The 25,030-nt window shown below is 57.1% G+C and overlaps 6 protein-coding genes across 6 annotated transcripts; 3 read left to right on the top strand and 3 right to left on the bottom strand.

The window, feature by feature from the left end:
* The first annotated feature begins 109 nt into the window (after positions 1 to 109).
* KVR01_009853 (chaperonin-containing T-complex subunit CCT3) lies at positions 110 to 3,612 on the top strand. Its single transcript, XM_044783286.1, has 6 exons — positions 110 to 354; positions 438 to 504; positions 589 to 797; positions 864 to 1,454; positions 1,520 to 2,157; positions 2,258 to 3,612. Exons 1-6 carry the CDS (start codon positions 330 to 332, stop codon positions 2,342 to 2,344), a joined length of 1,617 nt encoding a protein of 538 aa, XP_044641101.1. The 5' UTR covers positions 110 to 329; the 3' UTR covers positions 2,345 to 3,612.
* KVR01_009926 (uncharacterized protein) lies at positions 2,578 to 3,252 on the bottom strand (the record flags this gene model as incomplete). Its single annotated transcript, XM_044782430.1, has 1 exon — positions 2,578 to 3,252. One exon carries the CDS (start codon positions 3,250 to 3,252, stop codon positions 2,578 to 2,580), a length of 675 nt encoding a protein of 224 aa, XP_044641174.1.
* Positions 3,613 to 4,698: 1,086 nt separating the features above from the next.
* On the top strand, positions 4,699 to 7,941 carry KVR01_009783 (acid phosphatase DET1). The gene is made up of 4 exons (XM_044791170.1): positions 4,699 to 5,353; positions 5,807 to 5,852; positions 5,937 to 6,392; positions 6,450 to 7,941. The coding sequence occupies exons 1-4, from the start codon at positions 5,324 to 5,326 to the stop codon at positions 7,646 to 7,648; spliced, it is 1,731 nt and encodes a 576-aa protein (XP_044641031.1). The 5' UTR covers positions 4,699 to 5,323; the 3' UTR covers positions 7,649 to 7,941.
* Positions 7,942 to 8,170: 229 nt separating this feature from the next.
* On the bottom strand, positions 8,171 to 15,692 carry KVR01_009668 (uncharacterized protein). The gene is made up of 2 exons (XM_044783573.1): positions 9,222 to 15,692; positions 8,171 to 9,161 (listed from the first exon to the last, which is right to left on the bottom strand). Exons 1-2 carry the CDS (start codon positions 15,087 to 15,089, stop codon positions 8,943 to 8,945), a joined length of 6,087 nt encoding a protein of 2,028 aa, XP_044640916.1. The 5' UTR covers positions 15,090 to 15,692; the 3' UTR covers positions 8,171 to 8,942.
* Positions 15,693 to 20,180: 4,488 nt separating this feature from the next.
* KVR01_009715 (uncharacterized protein) lies at positions 20,181 to 22,188 on the bottom strand. Its single transcript, XM_044791046.1, has 3 exons — positions 21,822 to 22,188; positions 21,139 to 21,662; positions 20,181 to 20,962 (listed from the first exon to the last, which is right to left on the bottom strand). The coding sequence occupies exons 1-3, from the start codon at positions 21,866 to 21,868 to the stop codon at positions 20,613 to 20,615; spliced, it is 921 nt and encodes a 306-aa protein (XP_044640963.1). The 5' UTR covers positions 21,869 to 22,188; the 3' UTR covers positions 20,181 to 20,612.
* Positions 22,189 to 22,311: 123 nt separating this feature from the next.
* KVR01_009913 (allantoicase) lies at positions 22,312 to 23,948 on the top strand. The gene is made up of 2 exons (XM_044790163.1): positions 22,312 to 22,806; positions 22,922 to 23,948. Exons 1-2 carry the CDS (start codon positions 22,713 to 22,715, stop codon positions 23,893 to 23,895), a joined length of 1,068 nt encoding a protein of 355 aa, XP_044641161.1. The 5' UTR covers positions 22,312 to 22,712; the 3' UTR covers positions 23,896 to 23,948.
* Positions 23,949 to 25,030: the final 1,082 nt, after the last annotated feature.

The raw sequence follows: 25,030 nt of genomic DNA, 5'->3' as shown, positions 1-25,030 counted from the left end.
GTGGTTTTACGTTCATCAAAAGAGATATATGCGCTTCTCATGACATGGCCTGGCTTATAGGGCGAATCCAGCGCACCCACAGAACAGGGGGGGCGCTAGTTTCCCCCCTTGCCCCCCTGCTTACCTAACCCAGAGCCCCAGCTATCGCCTATCGGCCAGCTGCCCCCAAGGAGCTTTTTTCGAGGGGTCCGGAGCCTTGGAAGTAAACAGCAGTGCCAAAGTCGGTCTTTACCTTGGATTCGGCATCCTGAACTCCTGCGACACTCGACAACCCCGGCTTCGCGTCGCACACTTGAATCCCGGCCGACCACCCCCAGAGAACAGCCAAGATGCAGGCCCCAGTCGTGGTTATGAGTACGTTCGCCCCGCCACGAAGCTCACAAGGAGCTACACAGACCGAGACAGCACCCGCTGACTGATGACACGCCGCTTTGCAGATACCGCCAGCGGCGAAAGGCAGACCGGAAGGAAAGCCCAGCTGTCCAACATCCATGCTGCGAAGACGTGAGTAGCATCGTCGTCCATACTACCTACCCCTTTCCCACACAGGGCCCCCTGGATACAGCTCGTTGACCGCCCCCTGTGCAGTGTCGCCGACATTATTCGATCATGCCTCGGTCCAAAGGCCATGCTGAAGATGCTTCTGGATCCCATGGGAGGTATCGTGCTCACAAATGACGGCCATGCCATCCTACGAGAGATTGAGGTGTCCCACCCTGCCGCCAAGAGCATGATCGAGCTCAGCCGGACCCAGGACGAGGAGGTTGGCGACGGAACTACTACAGTCATCATTCTCGGTGAGCTTGAGCCGCCCCACCTTGTAGATGCATATGGGCGCGAGAGCCAGCGCTGACACTGCACAGCTGGTGAGATACTGGCACAGGCCATGCCCCAGCTCGAACGGAACATCCACCCTGTCGTCATCATCTCCGCCTTCAAGCGCGCCCTGTCCGACGCCCTCCAGATCACCGAAGAGATCTCCCTCCCGATTGACATCAACGATGACAAGGCCATGTACGGCCTCATCTCCTCATCCATCGGCACCAAGTTCGTCTCGAGGTGGTCAGACCTCATGTGCGGCCTTGCCCTCAAGGCTGTGCGGACAGTGTCATGGGAGGTTGGCACCGGCAAGACAGAGGTTGATACCAAGAGATATGCCCGTGTCGAGAAGGTGCCCGGCGGAGAGATTGAGGACAGCAAGGTTCTGGACGGTGTTATGCTCAACAAGGACATCACACACCCCAAGATGCGGAGGAAGATCGAGAACCCCAGGATCGTGCTGCTTGACTGCCCCCTGGAGTACAAGAAGGGCGAGTCGCAAACACAGATCGAGATCTCCAAGGAGGAAGACTGGGAACAAGTGCTGCGGATCGAAGAGGAGCAGGTCAAGGCAATGTGCGACGCGATCCTGGCCGTCAAGCCCGATCTTGTCATCACTGAGAAGGGCGTGTCTGGTGAGTGCCGGTCCCTGTAGACGCGGCCTGTTTCTAAGAGACCACTACTGACAACTGGATGCCAGACCTGGCACAGCACTACTTCGTCAAGGCCAATATCACGGCCCTGCGTCGTGTGCGCAAGACGGACAACAACAGAATCGCCCGTGCCACGGGCGCCACCATCGTCAACCGGGTGGAAGACCTCCAAGAGTCTGACGTCGGCACCAAGTGTGGCCTCTTTGAGATCGAGAAGATTGGCGACGAGTACTTCTCCTTCCTCACCAAGTGCAAGGACCCCAAGGCCTGCACCGTTCTCCTCCGCGGCCCGTCCAAGGACGTCCTCAACGAGATCGAGCGCAACCTCCAGGACGCCATGGGTGTGGCGCGCAACGTCATGTTCCACCCTCGCCTGTGTCCGGGTGGTGGTGCGACCGAGATGGCCGTGTCAGTCAGGCTGAGCCAGAAGGCCAAGAGCATCGAGGGTGTTCAGCAGTGGCCGTACAAGGCTGTGGCCGATGCGCTCGAGGTCATCCCCCGCACGCTGGTCCAGAACGCGGGCGCAAGCCCCGTGCGCGTGCTGACAGACCTCCGGGCCAAGCATGCCGAGGGCAAGAGCTCCTGGGGTATCAACGGCGACACGGGCAACCTGGCTGACATGAAGGAGTACGGCGTGTGGGAGCCCCAGGCTATCAAGCTGCAGAGTCTCAAGACGGCCATCGAGGTATGTATTTCAGGACGACTCGGGAAGATCTACCTACTACCCATCTGCCATCCCCTGCTCCCCACAACATGCTGCCCAAGCTAACATGGTTCGTTCACAGGCCGCCTGCCTCCTGCTGCGCGTCGACGATATTTGCTCGGCCAAGAAGGCGCCACAAGGTGTCGGTACGGGCGGTGGCGATGACTGAGCTTGCTGAGGAGGAAGTGTGAGATTAGACCTGGCGCGCATTATAGTGAGTGGAGATGATGTACTGGCAAAATCATACCCTGTGTATTAAACCCCCATAGACATTGGTCCAGGTAGAGGAAAAGACATAATTGCAATCACCCCCTGGGCTGGAATGCCTTGTCTCCCCCCATGGATTGCAAGGTGTGAAGTTGCTGTTGTATGCGTAACCTGCGGTTACTTCGACCTTTTTGCTCAATCGTCGTCGTCGTGGATAACCAGCCCCGGAGCGCCGGCTGCCGCAGTCGCAGCGGAGCCGTCGCCCTTTGGATCCGCGTTGCTGGCACCGTTCCCCGGCTTGCCGTTCTGGTCCTGGCCCCCCTCACCTCCCGTGGCCCCGTCCTGCCTCGGCTTGAGGCCGCCGCCGCCGCCGCCACCACCACCACTGGCAGCGGCACCAGGGCCGGAGCCCTTCTTCTGGCCGGCAGCCTTGGCCTTCTCCTTCCTAGCCTTCATCTTCTCCCTCTTCTCGCGGTTGCGGCGCGTCTTCTCGTCGTCCTTGCGCTCTGCCTCGGACTTCTTCTCGGCGAACTCGCGGGCGTCCGTCTCGCGGCGGACCTCCTCGTCCATGATGCGCAGGCGCTCGTACTCGCGCCTGCGGGCGGCCTTGTAGACGTGGAACTCCCCCGAGCCGGCACCAGCCGAGGAGCCCTGGACGTTTGTGACGATCTCCGGGGGCAGGGGCAGGCGCCGGGCCGGGTCCTGGCCGGCTCCCGAGGGGGGGACGCGGATCTCCTGGTCCGGGCGGGCAAAGAGAGCCTCCAGCTGGCTGGCCTGAGCCGAGGCGGGGCTGAGGGCGCGTTTCTTGACGGGGCGCTTGGAGCGGGGGTCCGCGGAGGTGGGCATCGATTCGGGGCCTGTGCCTGACATGGTTGCGGCGGGGGAGTAGAGGGTGGGCTGTTATTGCTGCTGTTGTTGGCGGCGGTGGTGGTGGTTGTGTGGTCGGTCAGCAGGCTTGGTCTGCAGGGTGTTGATCCATACAGAGCTGGGTTGGGATGCAATGCGCGGTGCGATGCAGTCGCATACGCAGCTGCACCGTGTTGGGTCGCCGTGGGTGCGATGGGCGGTCGTGGGTTGGATGGGGTGGGCAGGTGACAAGAAGCAGATGCAAGACGTGAGGGTCAGGTCAGGTCGGCCGTGATGAGAGAGAATTTGGGAGCCGCGGCGGGCGGCCGAAATTGAACAAGCGCCTCGGCCCGTGCCTGGGAGGAAGCGTTACCGCTGGCTGGCGCTGCATGTGCCTGGTGCACTCCCCCCGCCCCCACCTGATACAGTACATACGGAGTACATATTTGGGTATATAACATGTGCCCCGTTCACCACAGATTGAGAGACTACGACCTTGAGAAACTACTTGAGCAGGTACAGATTGTCCATCTCAACGTTATGCGCGTGCCCAATGGCGTATGAACCAACCGACCACATGCCACAGGTTCGGGTCTGCATCTGGTGACATGTGCCTTGGATGCGCCCATACCTGCAGGCGTGCAGGCGTGCAGGCGTGCATGCATCGTCAGTGCGTGGGCTGGGCGCTTAGGAGGAGGGCCCAGGGCGAGAGATAGCCGCGCACCCTGCCCCAGCCTGCCCCCGCATCTAGCGCATCTGCCGCCTTGTGCTTGGCTTGTCGGCCGTGACTCGTCCTCTTGTCTGGTCGGTACGGGGAGTCGTCCCAATGTGGAAGGGGGGGGATGGGGGGAAATGCAGCAGAGTTAGAGACTGGATGCTCACATGCTGTGGGCCTTTTTTTTTTTTTGTCGACGGCAGCTTCCCCTGGCAAGCTACTGACTGGCATGGTCATGGTCATGGTTTCCAGACAGGACCGCCGAGCCCGAAAACGAAACGAAGATTGAAACAAAGCACAGAGAAAAAGAGAGAAGGGGTTGAAGGCCAAGGGTGTGTGGATCGTCAGCCTAACCGATTTGCCGGCTCCTTCCAGCCGTCAGCCTTAGATTAGCGAGGTTATTAGGTATGATGCCGGGCCAGAATGATGCGACCGTTGCTCCGGACTTCGGCGATGACGGCAACAGCACCATCCTCTCGTTCGTGCGGCTCGGCTTGGGCCTGGACGGTCGACGGGGCTGCGGGGCTGCCCGAACGGTCATCATCAACCTTACGATGTTGGTGGTTGGTGGTTGCAGGTTGCAGGTTGCAGGTTGCCTTTCTCTTATTCTGCCCAAAGCAGTTGAACTGCCTGCTGTATGTATGTACGTACCGGCCTGACTACCTGCCTAGGTACCTAGGTAGGTAGGTATGTATACGGAGACTAGTCCGCAGCCAACAATAAAGTTGGAAATCGAAACTGGCCAGGGGCAAGTCCGAACGGCGGCAAGAGCCAGCTCGAGGGCAAGCACCCCCTTACCTCTGGCCTACCCACTCCCGCATGACAAGCAACCCAGAGTCGCACCAGACCAGAATGAACCATGCGCCTGGACACGCAGACAAGGGCTGCCCCGCCGGCTGATGCTTGCTAATCCTGTGCTGCCCTGCCACCCGTCGCCTAACAGTGTACTGCCTGTCGCACATTATTCGCCTCAGTACCGTCAACTAACTGCCAACGTGCATTCTGCACTCTGCACTCTGCACTCTGCACCCTGCTGCACTCCGCACTCCGCTCCTCTGCGTCTGCCAACACTTTTCCTCCTCCTCGTCTGTCTGCCTGTCTATCTCGTGTGTGCAAGAGACACATCGCCCATGTGCCTCTCTCTACCTCAGGCCATCGCCAACCGCTAGCACCACGACGATCCCGTCTCAGACCACGCCATCGCCCGTCCAACAAACACTCCGACAAACACCCAAGACCGGCTAATTCGTCTGCTCTGTCATCCCATCAATAGACTTCGTCTCCCCCACAGACGGACCTGCCACCTTCACGTCTCATCCGTCCCAACATTTTCCCTCGGCCCAAACAGAGTCGACCTTGGGCTTGTATAGACTCGGTCGGATGGCTCCTGTCCGTCCACAGCGCAAAGGGGTACACATTCCAAGACAGCCAACCGTTGATCCTATCACCTATCACTCACTCCCTCTTCTAACCCGCTAGCCCAACTATCTATATTCGCCTCTCTGCGCACTTGTCACACATATCCCATCTCTCCCCCGCACCAACTCTCTCTGGCCTGGCCTACCTCGACATTGCACCCTCTGCCTCTGTCTCAAGACAACCGCACACATCATCGCCTCTTTTGCCCCTGAGCAATATATATCCATCCCCCCATCCCCGGCTCCCCTGCTCCCCGGCTCCCCTGCTCCCCTGCTCCCCTGCCCCACCTGGGCACCCACCCATCTATTTTGCAACCAGCCTGCTTTTCCTCCATACATATATACCTACCTATATATCCGTCTTTGCCTCGTCTCGCCTTGCCTCGACTGCACACTACTTGGCCAAACCTTTCCTGGCTAGGCAAGCAAGCTGACCATGGCGAAGCCTCGGCTCATCATCCTCATCAGGCATGCACAGTCCGAGGGAAACAGTAAGTCGGACCCCTGGACCCCTACCTACTCTTCTACCCCGGCCCACAACCACAGGACCCTGACGTAGCCTTCGCCCCCTGCAGAGAACCGCGAGATCCACCAGACCATACCTGACCACCGCGTCAAGTTGACCCAAGATGGCTGGCAACAGGCCTACGACGCCGGCAGGCGCCTGCGCAAGATGCTCCGCGCTGACGACACATTGCACTTCTTCACCTCGCCCTACCGCCGCACAAGGGAAACCACCGAGGGCATCCTGGCCACGCTGACCTCGGACGAGGCAGAGCCCTCTCCCTTCAAGCGGAACAACATCAAGGTATACGAGGAGCCCCGGCTTCGCGAGCAGGACTTCGGGAACTTCCAGCCATGCTCCGCCGAGATGGAGAGAATGTGGCAGGAGCGTGCCGACTATGGTCACTTCTTCTACAGGATACCCAACGGTGAGAGCGCTGCGGATGCATACGACCGCATCAGCGGCTTCAACGAGAGTCTCTGGAGGCAGTTTGGCGAGGACGACTTCGCCAGCGTGTGTGTTCTGGGTATGCTCACCCCTGGCCCCCTATACTTCAAGGAAGGAACTGATCAACTCCCAACAGTAACTCATGGTTTGATGTCACGCGTCTTTCTCATGAAATGGTACCACTTCAGCGTCGAGTACTTCGAAGACCTGCGGAACATCAACCACTGCGAGCTCCTCATTATGAACAAGCAGGAGAGCGGCAAATACGTGCTAGAAAATAAGCTTCGGACATGGTCGGAACTCCGCAAGGAAAGGGCACTAAAGAAGGGAAAGGAGAGGGAGAGGGAGAAGGCCGACACGGGCACCCCAGGTAGCAAGGACACATCCAAGCTCGACAAGGCCCTCTCTGCAGAGTCGCCCATGAAGCCACCGCGGAGATGGGGTGGTTGCCCCAATGGCTGCTCCCACGACAAGTCCTTCCGGCTGCGTTCCGCTCTTGCCGACCTCGTACATCGCGATGGTACCTCGGTACACCCTAACCTGTCCGCAGTCCCGTCGCCCGTGACGACAACTGTCAGCGCCAGTTCTTCCCTGGCCGCTCTTGGCTTTGCCACGCCGCCAACCACAAACGGCACATCGACGCCGTCGTCCAATCTGGGGGCCCGGCGCCCAGCGGCGAGGCGCTTCCAGTCCGAAGACGATGACTCGTCTTCTGATGTTGAGGGTGAGCGCAACCGCACGCCGCAGATAGACGTGGCCAAGGCCCGCGACGAGACTGTCTCTAGCCCAGACGGGACACCGAGCTTCATCTCCGTCGATGATCGCCTCCGTGCCCAGGACATGAAGAGCCCACCGGCCAACGGCAAGACCCCAATGGCCATATTACCGCTCCTGTCCGCCAGAGGTCGGGACTTTGGCGGCACGCAAAGTGGGCAGACGTCCTGTGCAGGAAGTGACATGGACTCATCCGAGGACGACAGGGCCAGGCAGCGCAAACAGAGCAGCCTAGGGCTGAAGGTTATCACGTCACGCGTTGCCGAGATGAGCGTCATGGGCGATGGGGACAGTGCGCCTGGCAGTGGCAAGCGGGACCAGTCAGGGATGGGGCGTGGGACGATGGCCAATAGGCTGGGCGACTCGCCAGTGAGCAGCAGCTCCGGCTGCTGCGAGGAGCACCATCATCAGCAGGGTGAGCACAGCAACGAGAACGAGCACGAGCACGCAGATGACGAGCGCGAGAGGGGAAACGATGAGGATGATGCGGATGAAATGTCTGACGCCGAGATCGACAGAGCCGAGAGGGAGGACCGCTCTATCAAGGGGAGCGTCTACTAAGTTCCACGCGATGCTGTACAAAATCCTGCAACCCCCCCCCCCTGGCTTAATGGGACTTGGGAAACGGTGCGATACAGAAAGGTGTTACTTTTTGGATACTTGGCGTTTCGGGCTAGGATGGAAGGGAAGGTATTGCATATTCGCGGAGGAGATACCACCGTCGCCGCCAGATTGATTAGCACCCGTTGGCACACAGCACACGCATAGATGACGAGAGCGTTTGCCCAGAAGGACATGAGTAGAATGAGACAAGTACAGCACGATGTTATGAAAACTGCACAAACTTTTTGTAATGCATCTCTATATTGAGTGTTCGGCCCGAATTTCCAGGAACAATTAACTCTGCGCGCTGCATTGCAAAATATTGAGGTCTCGATTGCAGCTAGGCCGCCCATGACGACAGTCTTCAAAATGTTTGTCCTTACACTCAGCCTACAGACACGGGAAACACCTAAACCGAGCGAAGAATCAAGAACGCGGAGGAATTTTTAGGATGGAGAACAAAGTATATCATTAGCATTTTCCGCATCGCCGAAAAAAACAAGACCGCCCCCTTTCACGCCCGAAACTTCCAACCCTTCTTCAGTCCCATACCCCAACCAAACCCCTGTAACTCCGAAATGATTTCCCATCGAGGACTCCTTGAAGAATCAACAAGCGCTGGGGAAAGCGCAGGATGGCCCAGTCTCGAGCCCGGAGAAGGCGAGAACTAATAATTATGCCTGCCGTCGACGGCTGGTGGCGTGAGAACTGTCCCTGATGCCTCGCGCTAGTAGTGCCAGCAGCAGTATGAAGAACGATGCAGGCCAACCTGAAAACCTCGCCGGACAAGACATTGTGGCAACCCATGAAAGAAGTTGACCCCCAATCTCGCAACACGCCCTCTAAGGCCCCGCAAAACGTGCATGATAAAAGTTTAGAAACAAATTTGCCGTTGACTGCCGATAACTATCCCCCCGGTTTGTCCATGCTGCTTGTGCGCCCCATGAGCCACGCGTCTCTCCCAGCTTCGACGACGTCTGCTCGCCTGGTATCAGGTTGGTAAATCGGAGACGAGAAAATGGAATTTGGTGTGAATTGGTATCAGGGGATTTTATACAGAAAGGAGATGAAATCAAATATGCTGGCTCGCTGAGTGAACTCCTTGGCCACAAGCGTATGATGCTGTCTGGTAGATAGAACTACCTCAATGGTAACGCCAGTAGTATGCAAGCGACATCTATTCGTTTACTGTGTCTTTGTTGTCGCATCTGCCACGTTCGATAGTGTCTGGCTTCTCGCTCAAGTTTCAGGCTCAAAAGAATTTCGACAAGGCTGTTGACAAGTCGATGAAGTCAACCGGTTTCGTGACATAGTCACTGAAGCCTGCTTCGACACACTTCTCCTGTACGTCGGACATGACGTTCGCAGAGAGTGCAATGATGGGCATGTGGCCATGCTTATTCTTGGCTTCCCAGACTCTGATCTCACGACACGCCTGGTAGCCATCCTTTCGGGGCATATGAAGATCGCACTAGCCGGGTGTCAGTATTTCAAAGAGTCACCACAGCTGGGGGAAGGTCATGGTACTGACCAGTATCAAGGAATAGAAGCCATGGTCATGGCTGAATACCTTGTTCGTGCACTCCTCGCCATCTGCAGCCAGTTCCACCTCCAACCCAACCTTGATCAGATACTTCTTGAGGACCTTTTGGTTCACGGGGTTGTCCTCGACAAGTAGTACTTTGTAGCCCTTGTTGCCCATTCGCTTCTCGACTTCCTGGTAGCTCTTCTTCTGCGTCTCGACTATCTGCTGAGCAGTAGACCGATTACGGTCCACGCTCAAGTCCCCCTCCTTGGCTGGATCAAACACGACAGCCAAGCGCGATGGTTTCACTGGCTTGTAAACGTAGGTGACTCGGTTGTCAGAAACCACGTCCGCGAGATTACTGTCCTCGACGAGCTTGGTCAGAGCTTGTCGCTGGATGGAATCAGATAGCAGAACCACCTTTGTCTTCGTTAACAAAGTCGAGCTACTGATCTCACTTATTAAGGCTAAGACCTCTTCGGATGAGGCGAGATTGATGAGTATGTGTGTGAAGATGACCGGGTCATCGCGACTGATCAATTGCTTAGCTTCTCGAGCACTCGCAAGTGCCGTGATCTGATGAGGCACGTCCTTCGGCAAGGTCATCTCGATATGCTGCGTTGTAGCTTCGCGGCTGTACTTCTGAGGGCAGATCACCAGGATCGAGAACATCGGCGGCCGGAACTCCTTCGCGGTCACAACCTTTCCCGCGTTCTCAGCAGTTGGCGTTTGTCCAGGTGAAGTTCGCCCTGAGGGCATCTCCAACTTCATCTGGGTGAGATCCTGCCCACTGGCCCTGGCGGCCTCGCTGAACCTGGCTAAGCCGACATTCACAGACGATATTGACGATCTTCCTGTGACACGTGTGCCAGTGGATGTCACGGACGGGTTTGAGCTTCCGCTAGATACAACCGCAGGGGAGGATTCCTGCTCAGCATGGCTCGGGCTGGCAGCTGAAGAGGAACGGTGCTTTGTGATGGTGAATTGGCGAAATGGCTGAGTCGGAATTTCCTCGAGAACGGCAGGAGTCTTGGGCAGCTCTGGGTTCGCTGGTACATCCGGGTGGTCGTCTGCGGTCGGCAGGCTGAACTTAGCCGTGAATGTGAAGGTCGCGCCCCGTCCCGGCACAGCTGTGCCGTCCATCTTTCCGCCGTGGAGTTCCACAAGCTGTCGTGAGATGACGAGTCCAAGGCCGCTGCCGCCATGGGCTCTTGTGCTGCTGCCATCGATCTGGCTGAACGGTTTGAAGATGAGTTTCGACTCGTCCTCAGTGAAGCCTCTTCCAGTGTCAATCACTGCGAACTCAAGCATTACCTGGTGTTCACCAAGCCCTGATGCATCGGTCCTGACCCTGCATCGGCTGAACACCTCGCCGGTGTCGGTGAACTTGATTGCGTTGCCGATCACATTGAGAAGCACTTGTCTAATCCTCACTCTGTCGCCTTTAACCCACACGGGAACATCCTCCTCGACTATGTAGTTCAGCTCCAGCCTCCTAGCAATAGCCATGGCTGAGACCAACTCATTCACGTCTTCTATTAGAGCACGTGTATGGAACCACTCGTGGTTGAGCTTCATCATGCCGGCGTCCACCTTTGAAAGATCGAGGATGTCGTTTATGATCATCAGCAAACTGTTTGCGCTGGTTTGAATCGTGTTCGTGTAATCTCGCTGCTCCTCGTTCAGAGTGGTGTCTTGAAGGAAGCTGACCATTCCCGATATCCCGATCAGTGGCGTTCTGATTTCGTGTGACATGTTGCTCAGGAAACGGCTCTTCGATTCCATGGCCTCCTTCAGCTTCGCCTCGAGCAACTTATGGTCATTGATGTCTGTTGCCGAACCAAAGTAGGAGCTGCTTCCGATCCCAATGTTGTCAATTTCGACACAGCGTACCAGGTGCCAGCGATATTCACCGGTCTTTGAGCGAAGCCGGATCTCGGTAGAGTATGATAATCTGCCGTTGCTATCCCTTCCCACCTTGACAACGCCGTCCCTGGCCAACTCTGTCAAATTTGCAGATGGAAGTTCATAGACCGAGTCACTACTCGAGCTATTCTGTCGAGAAAGCGGGTGATGCACACCTCGTATGTTGCTCTCAGCAAGGGGGGTGTTCTTCGGGGTCGCAAGGTCGGTCGGTTTATTGGCATTGTGCCCTTCTTGGGTCTTTCTGCTCTTCTTCGCCCGACCGAGGGGCGTCGTCGTCGAGTTCTGGCCCGAAGGTATCCGACATTTGGCCAAATCCTCAGGGTGCACGTAGTCCATAAATCCTAAGCCTAGAGCGTCGTCCTCGCTCTGCCCAGTATAAGCAAGCCACTGCTCGTTGGCAAAGGTTATGCCCTCATCCTCAGTGGCGGTGAAGATGATTTGCGGGATCAAATTTGCAAGGAATCTGTATTTGGCTTCAGATGCCTCAATCTCCTGCTGCCTGACAACCTTGAGCTCTGCCATGGTCTGTTCATGGATGTCCGTGTAGGAGCCCAGGTGATATACGATTTCGTTCCGCTTATTCTTGCAGGCGACGACCCTTGCCGAGAAACATCGAAAAGCCCCATCGAAGCGGCGGATCCGCACGTTCATTTGGAAGTCCGTGCTCGTCTTGACTGCGCGACCCCACGCTTTGAGATAGGTCTCTCGATCGTCTGGGTGAAAGCTTGCATGAGGATCCGCATGGAGCTCTGCAAGAGATTGACCACGGTATGCGAGGTACCGGCTGTTCACCCAGACAATCTCGCCAGTCCTTGGTAGAGTCACAAAGAGTTGCGCTGGTATAGAATCCAAGATGAGGTCCTTCAACTTGTCAGTAGGCAAAGCCATTTCGGAGGTGTTTGTGGGCATGGTATCGGCTCGAGATGGAGTGCCCCTCGTGGGAACGGTCGAGCCTGGCGGCAGTGATTGGAAGGTCGTGGCAAAGTCCCCTCCGTAAGAATGGAGCTTGACATGGCGGTGAGGGGTTTGGAACGTCGCCCTAGCTCCCTTGGTCTCGGCTTGCTTGTCCTCTTTGCTTTCTGATGATGCTTCCTTGCCTGTTACCTTCTTCGTGGGGGCTACTTGGGTGGGGTCATCTGGTGCCTTGATTGCAGATTCCGCAGGCTGATCGTCCTCGTTGATGTCGAGGTTGAGATGCCCAGATTCCATGGGGATTCCACCGGATAAGCGAAGGGAGGACCGCTTCTCTGAGGTAGTGCTGCTCCTGGAATTGCGTCTGACCCGGTGCTGTATAGAAGACGAAAATTCAGGCTTGTTGTTCGCTTTGGATTTGGTTGTGAAGTAGCTGTCACCACCCGCAGGAGCGGGGCTCGATACCGCAGGTCGCTTGTCCATCACGGTCCCAAAGCCAGCGGACTCCCAGCCTGGTGTGCCACCAGGAGTGCCCGTTACGCTTCGTGATTGCGTAGAGTACTCACTCGGACTTGTCATGCTTCCGGCCAAAGAATTGTCCCCTGCCTCTTCAGGGGCCGCGTAGTTAATGATCGCTGGGTCAGTGATCGGTCGGCCCTCGGCATCCACGGCGCCGAACCCAGAGACTCTTGGCCTTCGGTGATGCATCCTGCTGACCTCAGCCTCCAAGTTGCTGTAATGGCGGCATAGCGCAAATGATGTTGCCAGATGAGGTGAGAGATGCTCCAACGAATAGCGAAGATTGGACGGATAAGGTATCGTGGGGCTGAGGATGGACAGAATGGCCACGGGCGTTTGCTTTTCTCTCCGGAACGTGTCAGGGTCAATGTGTTTCTCACTGTCTGGAGCGTTCTCCTTCCCGCGACGCGACGACCTCTGCTCCATAAGCGTGGTGTCCAGTTTGAACCCACTCGATGGCTTTGAGAGCAGTGGGTGTCTCAGGGGGATGTGCAGAACAGTCCAAGCATTGTCTACCCCGATAGCCTCCTGTGGGCCTATTGCGGTGTAGTCTGGGGTCGTCTGAGTGGGATCGAAAGATGATTCATCGACAATAGCTTCGGTGAAGAAAGGATTGTCCTTTGGCTCGGCACGGATTGCAGGCGAGGGAGCCGGCGATTGCGACCAGGGAGAAGGGGGTGCTTGCTCATACTCCTCATATTTCGGGGTAGGCGGTCGTCTGGGCTCCCCTTCAGAGATCATCTTGTCAATGTTTTGCGTGGCCCTCCTTTCGTTAGGATGACGACTCATAGGATGGGCTGAGCTGAGGATGTTCGATAGCTTCGTGGAGGAGTCGTGCCGAATCCACCTGCTCTTCTTTCTGAGTCCTTCCGGCGAGTGAGTGCGGCTGGCTGCTTTGTTGTCTGGGGCTTTGGTCTGGGACACGTCCTCAAGGTATGGATAACTTCGCGTTAGAGCAATGACGCGCCCTCGTTCTAGGACTTTGGTCACACCATGATGGTCGATCAGCGGATCCGCCTCGTAGTCCAGAGCTTGTAGCAGTTCAAAAACCCTCCCTTGTATCTCCCTCTCCGGTGCCGGTGCATCCCATCCACCGGCAACTTCGGGCGCCTCTGCATTGTGCTCTTCTAAGGCTTGTTGGTTCAATCCCATGTGCGGTATTGGAGTCTCAGGATACGTGCTCTTGCTCCTGGCTAACACAGCTGGTCGCTTGAATAAGGGCCGGGGTTTAGCAGATGCGCTGTCCTTTTGTTTTTCCTCTTCATATGCCGTGAAAGAATGGCGAGTATGGATGTGGGGACGTGTTGGAGACTGCAAGCGTAAGGTGTCATCCTCTGCTGGTGATAGAACCTCAGATATGTCGCCCATGCTGCTGGGCACAAGACTACTGCCCCTTGCCATGTACTCCATGCTCAGGCTATCTTCTGGCCGTGCGTTGTAGGTTGCTTTCTGGCCCCAGGGAACGTTTTCCAGGTCAGTTGAGTCAGCCGGTACAGACAATGTCAGCCTCTCAGCTTTGAAGCAGACTGTCATGATATGCACGACAGTCTTCCACCAGGCCTCCAACCCCGGCTCAGCCGACAACATCAATGACAACTCATAAAGATTTGGGGTGGGAAAGTCCGGATCGTCGCCTGGGTGGATGGCACCAGCAGGCTGGAATGTTATCGTAGAAGCAGGCGTCGAAGGGTTAGACAAGATCCTATCATACGGGCGGGCAGCCCCGTGGTTGGGCGTTCCCACCGCGGACATGGAAGACAAGTCGTACGCTTGCCCGGTCGGCGACAGCGTCGTGAAAGGCCTGTGCAAAGATGAAGGAACATATCCTGGATTGCTGGCCATCCGGGGGAATGGGTACGACGGGGTCTTGGCCACGAAGCCAGGAGTGACACCTCCTCTGACTGTCTGGTTAGATTCTGTCGAGGCATTAGTTGACGCGGTAGAAGGCCCGGACGACACCATCGGGCTGGGTGTGTTTGTCGCAGCGGCGGGGCCGGCAGCGCTGTCCTCGGGTATAGGCGACACCATGTGTTGTGGTTGAGCCAGAGCTTGGACGGGCTTTGCGCCTAGACCTTGCCGCTGAATCTCCCTGGTCAGCTTCTCGCGATACTGGCTGAGCTGGCTGGCAGAGTCCTTGGCGGACCTGGGGGAGCTGGGCTCTGGCGGGTTTGCCCCATCATCACCACCGCCACGTGCAGTCTCGAGGTTGCTGCTGCTCGACTGCTCCCGGTTGTGGGACGCAGGTCCTCCGCCCGACTTCCCGCTGCCACCAGCTTGGCCTGAAGCACTCCGGCTGAAGGCCAAGATCCTCGGGTCTTGCAGAGGCTGCTTGCCCTCTCCTGCGGCTTTGGGGCGATCCGACATCACGGCTCGCTCATTTCCTTGCGACGTCGGCGACGCATCTGAGTGTCCAGGCTGGTTCTCGTGCGGCTCGGACGAAGGTGCCAGCAGAGATTTGGATGAGCGCCTGTCGAACTGGTTGTCCCGGTCCTCAGCGCTTGGATTCGACCTTGGCATGCCTCATAGGAGCTGTTCCATTGGAATGGTGTCGGGGAAAGTCTGAGGTGGTGGGCGCGCCAGTCTAGTCGTCGCAATTGGGTGGTCGTAGTTGCTCTACAGCATACACGTAGAAGTCGTTGCGACGAGGCGGAAAGGGGGGGCCGAGGGGCGCGCACGATGGGATTTGCACCTGGCAAAACTGGCAGCAGGAGGTCGCGAGGATACCGTGGGAGTAGAATTCCAAACGGGTTTGGAAACCAGTCAGTGCAGGACAGAAGGCAAGGTGATGCAAAGCCAGGGCGGGGCGAGGCCAATGCAAAAGCAGAGGCTACAGGCAAATCAAGTCTGAGGCAGCTGACGGCGGCAGCAAAAGTGGAATTCCGAGACTGGCTTTGTCGGTTTCGCAGAGGCAGAGCGGTACGAACGAACGATGACCAACAAACGAGTAAAAGGCAGGCAGGCAGGCAGGCAGGCAGGCAGGCAGGCCGGACCTTGCAATACAGACGGACAGCAAGCAAGCAAGCAAGCAATTGCAGCTGGGAGACGGGGAGCACGTCCAGGGTCGACCTGACTGAACAGGACGGGCAAGCAGCCAGTGCGGGTGGTTTGGGGGTGTGGTCGGTATGACGTAGGCGTGCGGCTGCTCTGTTAAAAATAAAAGAGGAACGGGGAAAGAGCACCACGGCACCACAGCACGGGGCAAGGCCAGGGCAGCACGGGCGGCTGGAGGAGGCAGCCGCCACTCATTTCAACCTCGACCCGCGGATCAGTGTCTTTGCCAGAGTGCAGACATCTGGAGTTGCGGGACTGCACAGACAGACGCGCTCCGGGCCTCCTGAGGAAATCACCACGGCGCCTATTGTTATTCTGCTATGGGGTGTGGGAACCGCATAACGGGGTACCGTAAAGCAATTCCTGGTCTGGGCGGGATGCCATTCGAATTTGGGACAACAATTTGGGACAACATGCTCCCCTCCAAACCAACCGCACACCAACCACACCAACCACCACGGGCAGGCTAATCCAGAGTGGGACACTAGGTCGCCCTGCTGCTGGTGCCGGCGCTGGAGGTTTTTCGCGGCTGTGGGTCCTCTGCCGCCCTGTCCAAGGTTTCTGGGGCTTCCATTCCCTGTTTCGCCTGTGCAGACCAAGTACCTGGGTACTATACTATGTAGTGCGGAGTGCCGACTACCCAGTAGCCGGCACACAGTAGAGCAGCGGATCTGCCTGGGGGGTTCTCGCCGTCTTGCTCTCACTGCTACCACTACATCCGTAGTCTCAAATGGGCATATGGCCGGTGTTCACGATGGCCGTGGAAGGAGGTCCAAAGGACAGAACCCGACCACATTTCCCAAGTACAATCCTGATCCAATCAGGATCGTGGGGCCACGGCCTGCCTGCTCATGAACAAGAACCATTGTCAACGACCCTCTCCGTCGTCGAGTTTGCGATCACTACGATCCATTGCCAGGGCCAAGGACAAGGGAAGCAGGCGCACGTGGGATCGACAAAGTTGGGTCTAACCACGGCTCTGCGAACGATGATATATCCGGTGACACCTTACAACTACAAGCAACCCAACTGTGTAGTCTGTAGTCCACACTACTAGGGTAGGGTGTGCCTGACGGGAGGCTCTGCCGCGCAGGGCAGGCGTACAGGCAGCCTCTCAAAGCGCATTGAGTCTTGGGATGACACTGACTCGCCGTCCAATCGAGATCAAAACCAACCAAGAGGTGTGTAGCATTGTGCTAATAAAAAAAACCAACAACACAACACGCGCAAGGGGCTTGATGACAGGCACTGCCGTTCAGTGGGATGGCCGGTGTAGGTTTTCCAGTCTGTTCGTTGAACGTTTCGCCAGGAAACGGCGCCGTGGTTGCACAACGGGCGCCGACGCGGAGTACTGTGCCTTCTGGGCACTGCGCGGTCAAACTGACTGACTGACTGTACACGGCATCGTACATGAAGTGGATTGGATATTACGTACCGGACTAGGCCATGTTGTTAAAAGGGGTCCCTGGCGGCAGTCCCTGCCGGATATGGGGAACCTTCAGGGATGACGTAGCGCGGACGTCACTGGGATACAGCACCTGGGCACAGCATTGGTCAGGATACCGGTGCGTGCCGGCTGGGGCAGGATGACATGGTAGCACGCGCACCAAAAACGTGTGCGCCTCACAGTGTCTTGGACACTGCATTCTCCCATGGCTGCTGCTGCAGACCCGGGCAGGAAGGAGGGAGAGCGACAGGCGCTGATGGGATCGCGCATGAAACACCGTCCCCTGTCCAATGTCCTGTCACTGGACAGGCGCTCGCTCACCAGAGATCCAAGGCTCTAGGCTCGGCCGGGGAACCCTCGGCGGGGTGCCATGCTCTTTATTACTGTAGTCGTATTTCTGTGACAGCCTCGTTTCTCCACGAGAGCTTCGAAAGGCTCGAGCAGCCCTCCCGACAGACCGATCCTCCCGGGGGCTCCACTGCGACACGGTTTCTTGTTTGTGCAAATGAACGTGGTCTGACGGCCAACTTCTGCCCCCACCAGGGGGTCTAGCCCGAAGAAGCCTTCATCACGGAGCCGCTGCGGCCCCCTGCGGCTCCGGCCCTTAGCCTGCCAGCCTGCCTGTCGCCCAGGGCACCTGTCCGCCTCGCATCCCCACTCCTCCTTCACACGGCCCTGATAGAGGCACTTGAGGGTCAGCGCGAGGTAAGCGGTGGATAAGCACGTACGGAGTAATGTGGAAGTCCACGGTGCCCGCCGCACAATCATCGTGATCGCTCGCGATCTGGAGGGGCACGCTGCTGCTGTCCCATTGTCCCAAGATCATGTCGGAAATGAACCCCTAAATCCTCGCCCAACCCCCACCAGCCGCGACCTGTGCCGATTTTGTTCGAGCTGGCCCGGCCACACAAATCGGAGACAGCACTCTCTCCCCCCCGTTATCTCCGGGATGCAGCCAGGAAAAGCCAATGGACAGCGCCTGTCAGGGCAGGTAGCTTCACCGCGTCTTGACAAAAGATTCACGTCTGATACAAAGATGCCAATATATGTGCTCCTGGATCAGAGCGTAGGTGCTCTGAAAGTGGCAAGTCGAGGGTATCAGGCTTCGACTCTGACGACAGCGACAACCTATTGCCGAGATTTGAGGAATCAGCATCCTTCACGCCGACTTCCCTGGTGACCCGGAAGGATGTAGCGAAACCCAATTGTAGATTTCTTCTGTCTTGTCCTCGCAGCTTGTTGATGGGTGCACCGGCATCAGTAAGACAAGGACATCTCAGGTAAGAGTTCTTACGAACCCGACATGCCCTTGTATTACATCGCGGAAGGGTTGCTGTAAGCGGCCAGTATTCGCATAATCAATCACCCAGGAGCATGGCATGCACGTTAAGATGACTCAAGCCCTTGCGACTATCGGTTCGTCCTCTGCATCCCTGTTCTGTGCCCGATCAAGTCGCTCAGCTACCGAACATTGGAGGAATTCGCCAGGGAAGGTTTCATCTGGGAAGTTGTGTGCCTGGCATTGTCTCCGGGGGCTCTATTCCAACAATAACTGGGAAGAAACCCTGGTCGACACGCCGAGTCCCAGCAAACCTTCACTACCCACCCATCGGGATTTCGGCGGCCGGACTCTCGACTGGGAGCGGTACAGGGGGGCTCAGATGGTGGTCTACTGAGCAGAACGTCGCAGGAAGAAGACTGCCGTTTATCAAATGGAAAGCTCTCCCCCGGTATGACAGGGTACTTGCTGCCTAACGCACAGCAGGACTGCCCGAGCGCGGTACATTCATGTGCCATGAGTAGGATGTCAGGTAAAGATGTCGAGCAGTGCATGCCTAGGTAGTGTCTGGTGATAGTGATCGATGACGACCTGCGCCCATCTGAAATCTACGGATCATGTCCTGCCCATTCTGGAGCATTCGACAGTATCTCGTCGAGGCCCGGCATCACTGTGCAATCACTCGGCTGTCGACTCGCTCAGTCAGATTGACAAAACTTCATCTGAGCAACAAATGTGTCCATTTCTCATCCCCATGACATCGACTGAGTGGACAGTCCGTCCCCGACCCGGCACTTGACACTCGGCCTTGACAGACTTGGCCAAACATATGTTCTCGAAATTACAACCAACCCAAAGGCGCAAAGGGGGCGTGACCCAATCGCTACATTTGAGAAAGAGCTCACCAAAAGCTCTGTGTATGGCCTACATGCTACCGTCCATCCCCATTGTAAACGATTGCGTATAGCATACGAGAGAACGCCACTGGACGACACTCTGTCACAAATATGAGATTCAGGAGACAATGGTGCAGTCTTATGGCTCCAGAAAGTAAGATTATGTGCAGAGTCAAGCCATTGGACTTGGTAATTGAGAACCAGTGTTCATGAGGCAGATGTGTATGTAGAGTCTCCCCCAGAGAGATCAACATATCCAGTACTTCCGCAAGGCGGACCTTTGGTCCCGATCAGGCATTGAACAGGTAGGGAGAAATTCAAACAGCCATGTCAATCACCAACATGATTCATAGTATTCTTGTGCAAGTGGCCGTGTCGTGGAGCCATGGCTACGGAGCAGCTCGCACAAACAGACTCCTTCCCTTGCACATGTGATGTGAAGTGTGATCTGCGCGACGGCATGCCTCGGCCCCCAATCGTGGTCTCTCGGTATCGGCTTCCTGGAGGTGTCTGATCGAGTCTGATCCCCTGGCACGGTCGGGCCCTTGAACATGGGCAGATGCCCGGGAGAAAGGAGGGGGCAAGAAGAGTATCAAGCTGACGACCGAGTCAACAGATGCCCGCAGTGCGATCGAGATAACTCATTTTGAATGCACAGAAGTTCCGGACGTGCCCGCATAGTTGCGACGATGATACTCCCATGAAGGGTTCTGTTGTCATCATCGTGCCGGGGTTAACATTTGGTCACTGCTAGCTCTCGAGACTCGGTGACCTAGTTCGTCGCTTGACCCCCTCCCACCGAGCTACCAGGAGAACGCCACCATCCACACACCTTCTCGCCATTTCAGTCCTACCATTCGAAAGGATCACTGGGTGCTGTCAATCCCTCTTGCTTCAAGTGCATAGGCAGGTTCAAAGGGATTGGGGAACGCTGCTCTCAACTGGTGAATTCGGAGTCTATTCGAACCATAGCCGTGAAGCCGCGTCATCTTACAGCTCCTCTCCAGCCGTCATGAAGCAGAATAATCACAAGTACCGCTTTACTCCAGCTTGCTATGAAACTGTGCGTGTGTGTGCGTGCGCAAGACTGTATCTCTCTCGCTGTCGAAATCCAACGCGAATAGTTCAACCATTACGTGCTAGCAGCCTCCCAACCCCGAAGCACGATGCCAGTCGGGTATGAAAAGAGACGAATTAGACCTCGCAGTATCCAAACTGAAGTTGCGTTCAAAAGAGAAAAGAGCGGCGAACCGCGTCACGAAGTCGGTCAGACATAATTCATCGCAAAGGCCTACAAATAAACTTGGCGCCTCAATGCCACCCAACAGCACTCAGTTCCTCGAAATCGACCTCCTCCGTCGCACCTGTCAATGACGACCAATGTTGAAGCCAAGCTTCCTGGGATGGAGCCTCGGGTAGACGCCAAGGACGATCAGGGCGATGGAGACAATGACTGCCCACAGCCTGATCTTCAGCACGTTGACGTTGAAATCAGTCCACACTGCGCTGATGACGGTGGCCAGGATCAGAAGGAACAGCAGGTATCCACTGATGCGGTGGTACTTCCACAATGCCTTTGCGTTGTCAATGCCGCCGAACACGCCCGGAACCCCCCACATCAGGAACCCGAACACATATTGCACCAGCAGGATCACGCTTGTGAGGACGCCCAGGTAGCCATGCACGGAATGGAAGTGGCTGCCAGGGCCTTGCTTGACTGCGGGCTTGTCAGTAAGAACGCCCAAAGCTCGGCGAAGGAGTACCAGGATGCTCGGAGTTGTGGAGGTGTGGTTCCGCGAGCCACTTCCACGCGGAACGAACCCCGCCCCCCGAAACACTCTCACATTTCTCGTTGTCCGAGATGGAAGCCACGCTATTGCCGAGTCTACTTACTCTTGTTTGCCTCGATGATCAAGACACCGGCTGCGAAGATCAGGAAGGACAGGAAATTGAGCGAGGCGTGGGCACGAGCGCCGACGACTTTCTCGCCAGCGGTCCAGGTCGGTTGGAGAATGAGAATAGCCTCGGCCAGGACGAGCACGCCGACACTCTGGAGGAGCGGGTGGGGGCTGAAGAGGGGGATGAGCGGCGGATGCTCAAAGACGGCAGACCAGACGAGGGCGACAAGGAGGATGGCGCCGCCTTGGGCTAACCAGCCGGTTCCTATATACGGGTGGTCGTGTAAGTCAGCAGCTGTCAGGCAACGCAAGCAAGACGGGCGGGTCGAGGAAGGCATGTGCACCTCGGTAAAGGTTGTGAAATATTGATTCTTCTGGTTTCTGGAGGGCATCTCCTGGCCGGCCGAGCAGAGGCTCAGACTCTCCTGCCTCGCGGTTGCTCCCCGATGGGTGCTCTGGTATTCCTGTTGCCGAAGCCATGTCGGAGGGGTGCGTCTGTGGGAGCAGTGACCGTCTCTTCTACAGCGTTTCTCAGCTACTTGTCTTCGAAGGGGCGGTTTGTTGATGTTATGAAGTTGGCCACGAGGGTGTCGGGTGGGGGGGGGGGGAGGAACCTGGAATTGAAGATGCCGGTGGGATCTGAGGCTGACGACAACTCTGACGTTGGAGCTTGCTTACCTGGGAAGGCAGGACGTGGGACGTAGGAGGCAGGTCAGGTCGGGCATGGGCCAAAGGGCCTGATCCCAGAACTCGGAGCTTGCTGCTTTAAGTACCTGTCTACCTTGCTGGGGGCATCAACTGCGGAGAACAACCTGTGCAATCCTACTGCGCACCACCAGCAGACACCTGATGCATTTTAGAGCTTTCTGGCTGGCCTAGCACCGAATCCTATGGACAAACCAGCTGGCTGTCTCCGTCCCAAGGAGGCAAGAGAGTGTCAAAAGCCACCCAAGGGCGAGGCAACAATTGTGTTGATGCCATACAAGTCAATGATGAGAGCACTCTATGGGACGGCCCCATTGGCCTATGAGAGCTGCCGCATTACTGTCCCCCACACCACCTCCAACCCCAGACGCACTGCATGGGACCACTACGAGCGGGGCAGATCCAGGTAGCATCAGCACCGGGGGATTATCGAGATAATCGCGGCTAGCCCAGTTTCTTTTGCTCGGCTCCGGATTGTGAACAGCTGAGAATGCTTCGTGCCAGCATCGCTGCTTGTTATTACAGTAGCAATTGCGCCAGGGCACGCCCAGATAAACAAGCAACCTGCCTGGGAAAGGGCAGACAGACATGCCGACCGAGCCTGGCCATTCCCGGGCTCCACACAAAGCGACGTCGGCCGCCCCCGACTTGCTCCGGCCCGGGGCCGGAGCGCATTACTCGATAGCCTATTGTCATTAGGCGTCGCCTATCACTTGCTACCACCAGGTCAGATACACGAACAACACACCAAGAGTCCGCGTGCCCCGTCGCCAACCACTGCATCTCCCTCCCTCCTTCCCTCCCTTGTTCCATTTGCGCCTCTCCTCTCCTTCAGGACAACAAAGGCACATCTCCAAGGCAAGCATGGCAGACGAAATCCAGTACAAGCTCGACGACGTCGAGGCTACCTCGGTGGCCCCGAGCGACATCGACCAGACATTCCGCTCATCCAGCATAGGTACGTAGGCCAGGCCCCATCGAGGTTGAAAAGAAGGAAAAAAACACGCTGGGGCTGTGATGTCCGCGCCAGAGATATCAGACCAACCATGAGCAGGAGGCTGACTGTGAGGTAGATCTCATCTCCGCCGCCATGGGAGGCAAGGTCATCGGCTTCTCAGATGAGTGGTTTGCAGAGGCCGCGAACCTGCTGACGCCCACGCCACCCATCCACCAGCCGGGCAAGATGGTGTTCACCGGCGCCTGGTACGACGGATGGGAGACGCGCCGGCACAACACGGAAGCCTTCGACTGGGTCGTCATCCGGCTGGGCGTGGCTTCGGGCACAGTTGAGGGAGTCGAGGTCGACACGGCCTTCTTCTCAGGCAACCACGCGCCCTTCATCTCCGTCGAGGGGTGCTTCAGCCTCGACGACGACGAGGTCCTCTCCTGGAAGGGTACCCGCGGCGGCTGGGAGCCTGTCCTCGGCCTACGCGAGTGCGGGCCCTCACAACGCTTCGCCTGGAAGCTGGCCCAACCCACGGGGAAGCGCTACACCCACGTGCGCCTCAACATGTATCCGGACGGAGGTATCGCCCGCTTCCGCCTCTTCGGCCACGCCGTCCCCGTCTTCCCGGATGACAAGGACGCCATCCTCGATCTCGCGGCCGCCCAGAATGGCGGTGTCGCCGTGTCGTGCAGCGACCAGCACTTTGGCACCAAGGACAACCTCATCCTGCCTGGCCGGGGCAAGGACATGGGCGATGGCTGGGAGACGAAGCGCTCCCGCGGCAAAGACCATGTTGACTGGGCTGTCATACGCCTCGGCGCGCCAGCGCTCATTCAGCGCCTTGTCGTCGACACCGCTTACTTCAGGGGTAACTTTCCCCAGAAGGTCAAGGTGGATGCGATCGAGTGGAAGGGCTCTGGCGAGCCCCCGGCCACAGCTGAGGCATGGCAGGAGGTCGTGGAGCCGAGCAAGACCGGGCCGGACCAGGAGCACGAGTATGCCTCCAAGATTCAGGACAAGCCCTTCACACATGTTAAGTTGACCATGATACCCGATGGAGGAGTCAAGAGGATTCGCGTGTTCTCCAAGCGCGCTGTCTAGTAGCATGAAAAGACTTGGTGTAGCTTAGGTTTATGATATCTCTCTTCCAAACGCTTTCCATCATGGCTCACAAGCTCATGTGCAGAGTTGGCATTCGTTCGCTCGGCGGACCGCTGTGTTTGATGGCCCCCAAGCTGTGCTGTGACAAGACACCGCAGTTGTGACATTGTATCCGTCGAACATTCTAGGCCTGGGCTACATCGGCGGCATGAAATTGAGCCAACACATGTGAAAGTGCAATTCCACAGCCTGACATCCCTGGTCGCCATGCCAGGCATGGCTTGAGTGGTAATCTCGTCCTGCCAGCGGCAGTATTGAAAGAATTTTCTGAGCCTCAGGCGTCTCAGCTACATTCAAGCAGGTGTGAATTTGTGCCCACTTCGAGTGACTACGGATACGCGTCCACTCCCGAGCCTACCAACGAGCCGCTTGGTCGGACCAAACCAGAGCACACTCGGCGTCGACGGAGCTTTCCAGAGCCCATACTTGTTGGAAGGAAGAGGCGAGGCACAAGACCTCGTGATGAGTACGAGCAAGCCACGGCTCAACGTTGGATGGCAGAATGTGTTGGCAGTCGAAAAGTTGGTCATGGCCCCTCATGGTTAGTCAAAAGGCCCTGGTGACACGTCAAGGCCCGTGTCAACGATGGATGTCATTTTCTGGAAAGTCTGGAAGCAATAAGTCTTCTTGGCCGGTAATCATCGACGCGCGCCTTGTTTCATGTTCCGTCACTCATGCGAACTTGGTATGATTTCTCTCGTCATGACAGACACGTCGGGCGCAAAAGCAAAGAGGTGGAGAAGCGGACGTCACTGCCACTAGTGTCCAGAGGTGAGCGTTGATTCCAAAAAAGAAATCGTGGGCAGCGAGTTCCCTAGTGACGCCCAGGCGGAAAAAGTTTGAGACATGGCTCTGGTCCGCGGGCGAGCCAGATGCTGCATTGGGCCACGCGGGCCACGAGGCAGAGGCCATGCATGGAGGCTGGTCAATAACCTCGGGACCGGATGACCGAGAACCAATCCGTTTGCTGGGCGAAAGGATCTACCGAGTCTCGCGTGTGATCGAGACGACGTGGCTGGGACAAGCAACACGCTTTCACCGACTTGTTGGGACCAGGGACACTGAGGCTCACATC

The sequence above is a fragment of the Diaporthe batatas genome (assembly GCF_019321695.1).
Source record: "Diaporthe batatas strain CRI 302-4 chromosome Unknown Contig00012, whole genome shotgun sequence".
Lineage (NCBI taxonomy): Eukaryota > Fungi > Ascomycota > Sordariomycetes > Diaporthales > Diaporthaceae > Diaporthe > Diaporthe batatas.
Note: the sequence above shows the minus strand (reverse complement) of the source record. Positions and strands in the feature narration are given on the sequence as shown.

What these genes read in the sequence shown, in the direction of transcription:
- KVR01_009853 (XM_044783286.1), top strand. Translation starts at nt 330, where the DNA reads ATGCAGGCCCCAGTCGTGGTTATGA. An exon ending in GGCCCCAGTCGTGGTTATGA is followed by an intron (nt 355 to 437) that starts GTACGTTCGCCC and finishes GCCGCTTTGCAG; the next exon opens with ATACCGCCAGCGGCGAAAGG. An exon ending in CACTGAGAAGGGCGTGTCTG is followed by an intron (nt 1,455 to 1,519) that starts GTGAGTGCCGGT and finishes ACTGGATGCCAG; the next exon opens with ACCTGGCACAGCACTACTTC.
- KVR01_009783 (XM_044791170.1), top strand. Translation starts at nt 5,324, where the DNA reads ATGGCTCCTGTCCGTCCACAGCGCAAAGGG. An exon ending in TGCACAGTCCGAGGGAAACA is followed by an intron (nt 5,853 to 5,936) that starts GTAAGTCGGACC and finishes CGCCCCCTGCAG; the next exon opens with AGAACCGCGAGATCCACCAG. An exon ending in CGCCAGCGTGTGTGTTCTGG is followed by an intron (nt 6,393 to 6,449) that starts GTATGCTCACCC and finishes AACTCCCAACAG; the next exon opens with TAACTCATGGTTTGATGTCA.
- KVR01_009668 (XM_044783573.1), bottom strand. Translation starts at nt 15,089, where the DNA reads ATGCCAAGGTCGAATCCAAGCGCTGAGGACCGGGACAACCAGTTCGAC. An exon ending in GCTTCTATTCCTTGATACTG is followed by an intron (nt 9,162 to 9,221) that starts GTCAGTACCATG and finishes ACACCCGGCTAG; the next exon opens with TGCGATCTTCATATGCCCCG.
- KVR01_009715 (XM_044791046.1), bottom strand. Translation starts at nt 21,868, where the DNA reads ATGCCCGACCTGACCTGCCTCCTACGTCCCACGTCCTGCCTTCCCAG. An exon ending in CCCACGTCCTGCCTTCCCAG is followed by an intron (nt 21,663 to 21,821) that starts GTAAGCAAGCTC and finishes GAAACGCTGTAG; the next exon opens with AAGAGACGGTCACTGCTCCC. An exon ending in GATCATCGAGGCAAACAAGA is followed by an intron (nt 20,963 to 21,138) that starts GTAAGTAGACTC and finishes ACAAGCCCGCAG; the next exon opens with TCAAGCAAGGCCCTGGCAGC.
- KVR01_009913 (XM_044790163.1), top strand. Translation starts at nt 22,713, where the DNA reads ATGGCAGACGAAATCCAGTACAAGCTCGACGACGTCGAGGCTACCTCG. An exon ending in ATTCCGCTCATCCAGCATAG is followed by an intron (nt 22,807 to 22,921) that starts GTACGTAGGCCA and finishes ACTGTGAGGTAG; the next exon opens with ATCTCATCTCCGCCGCCATG.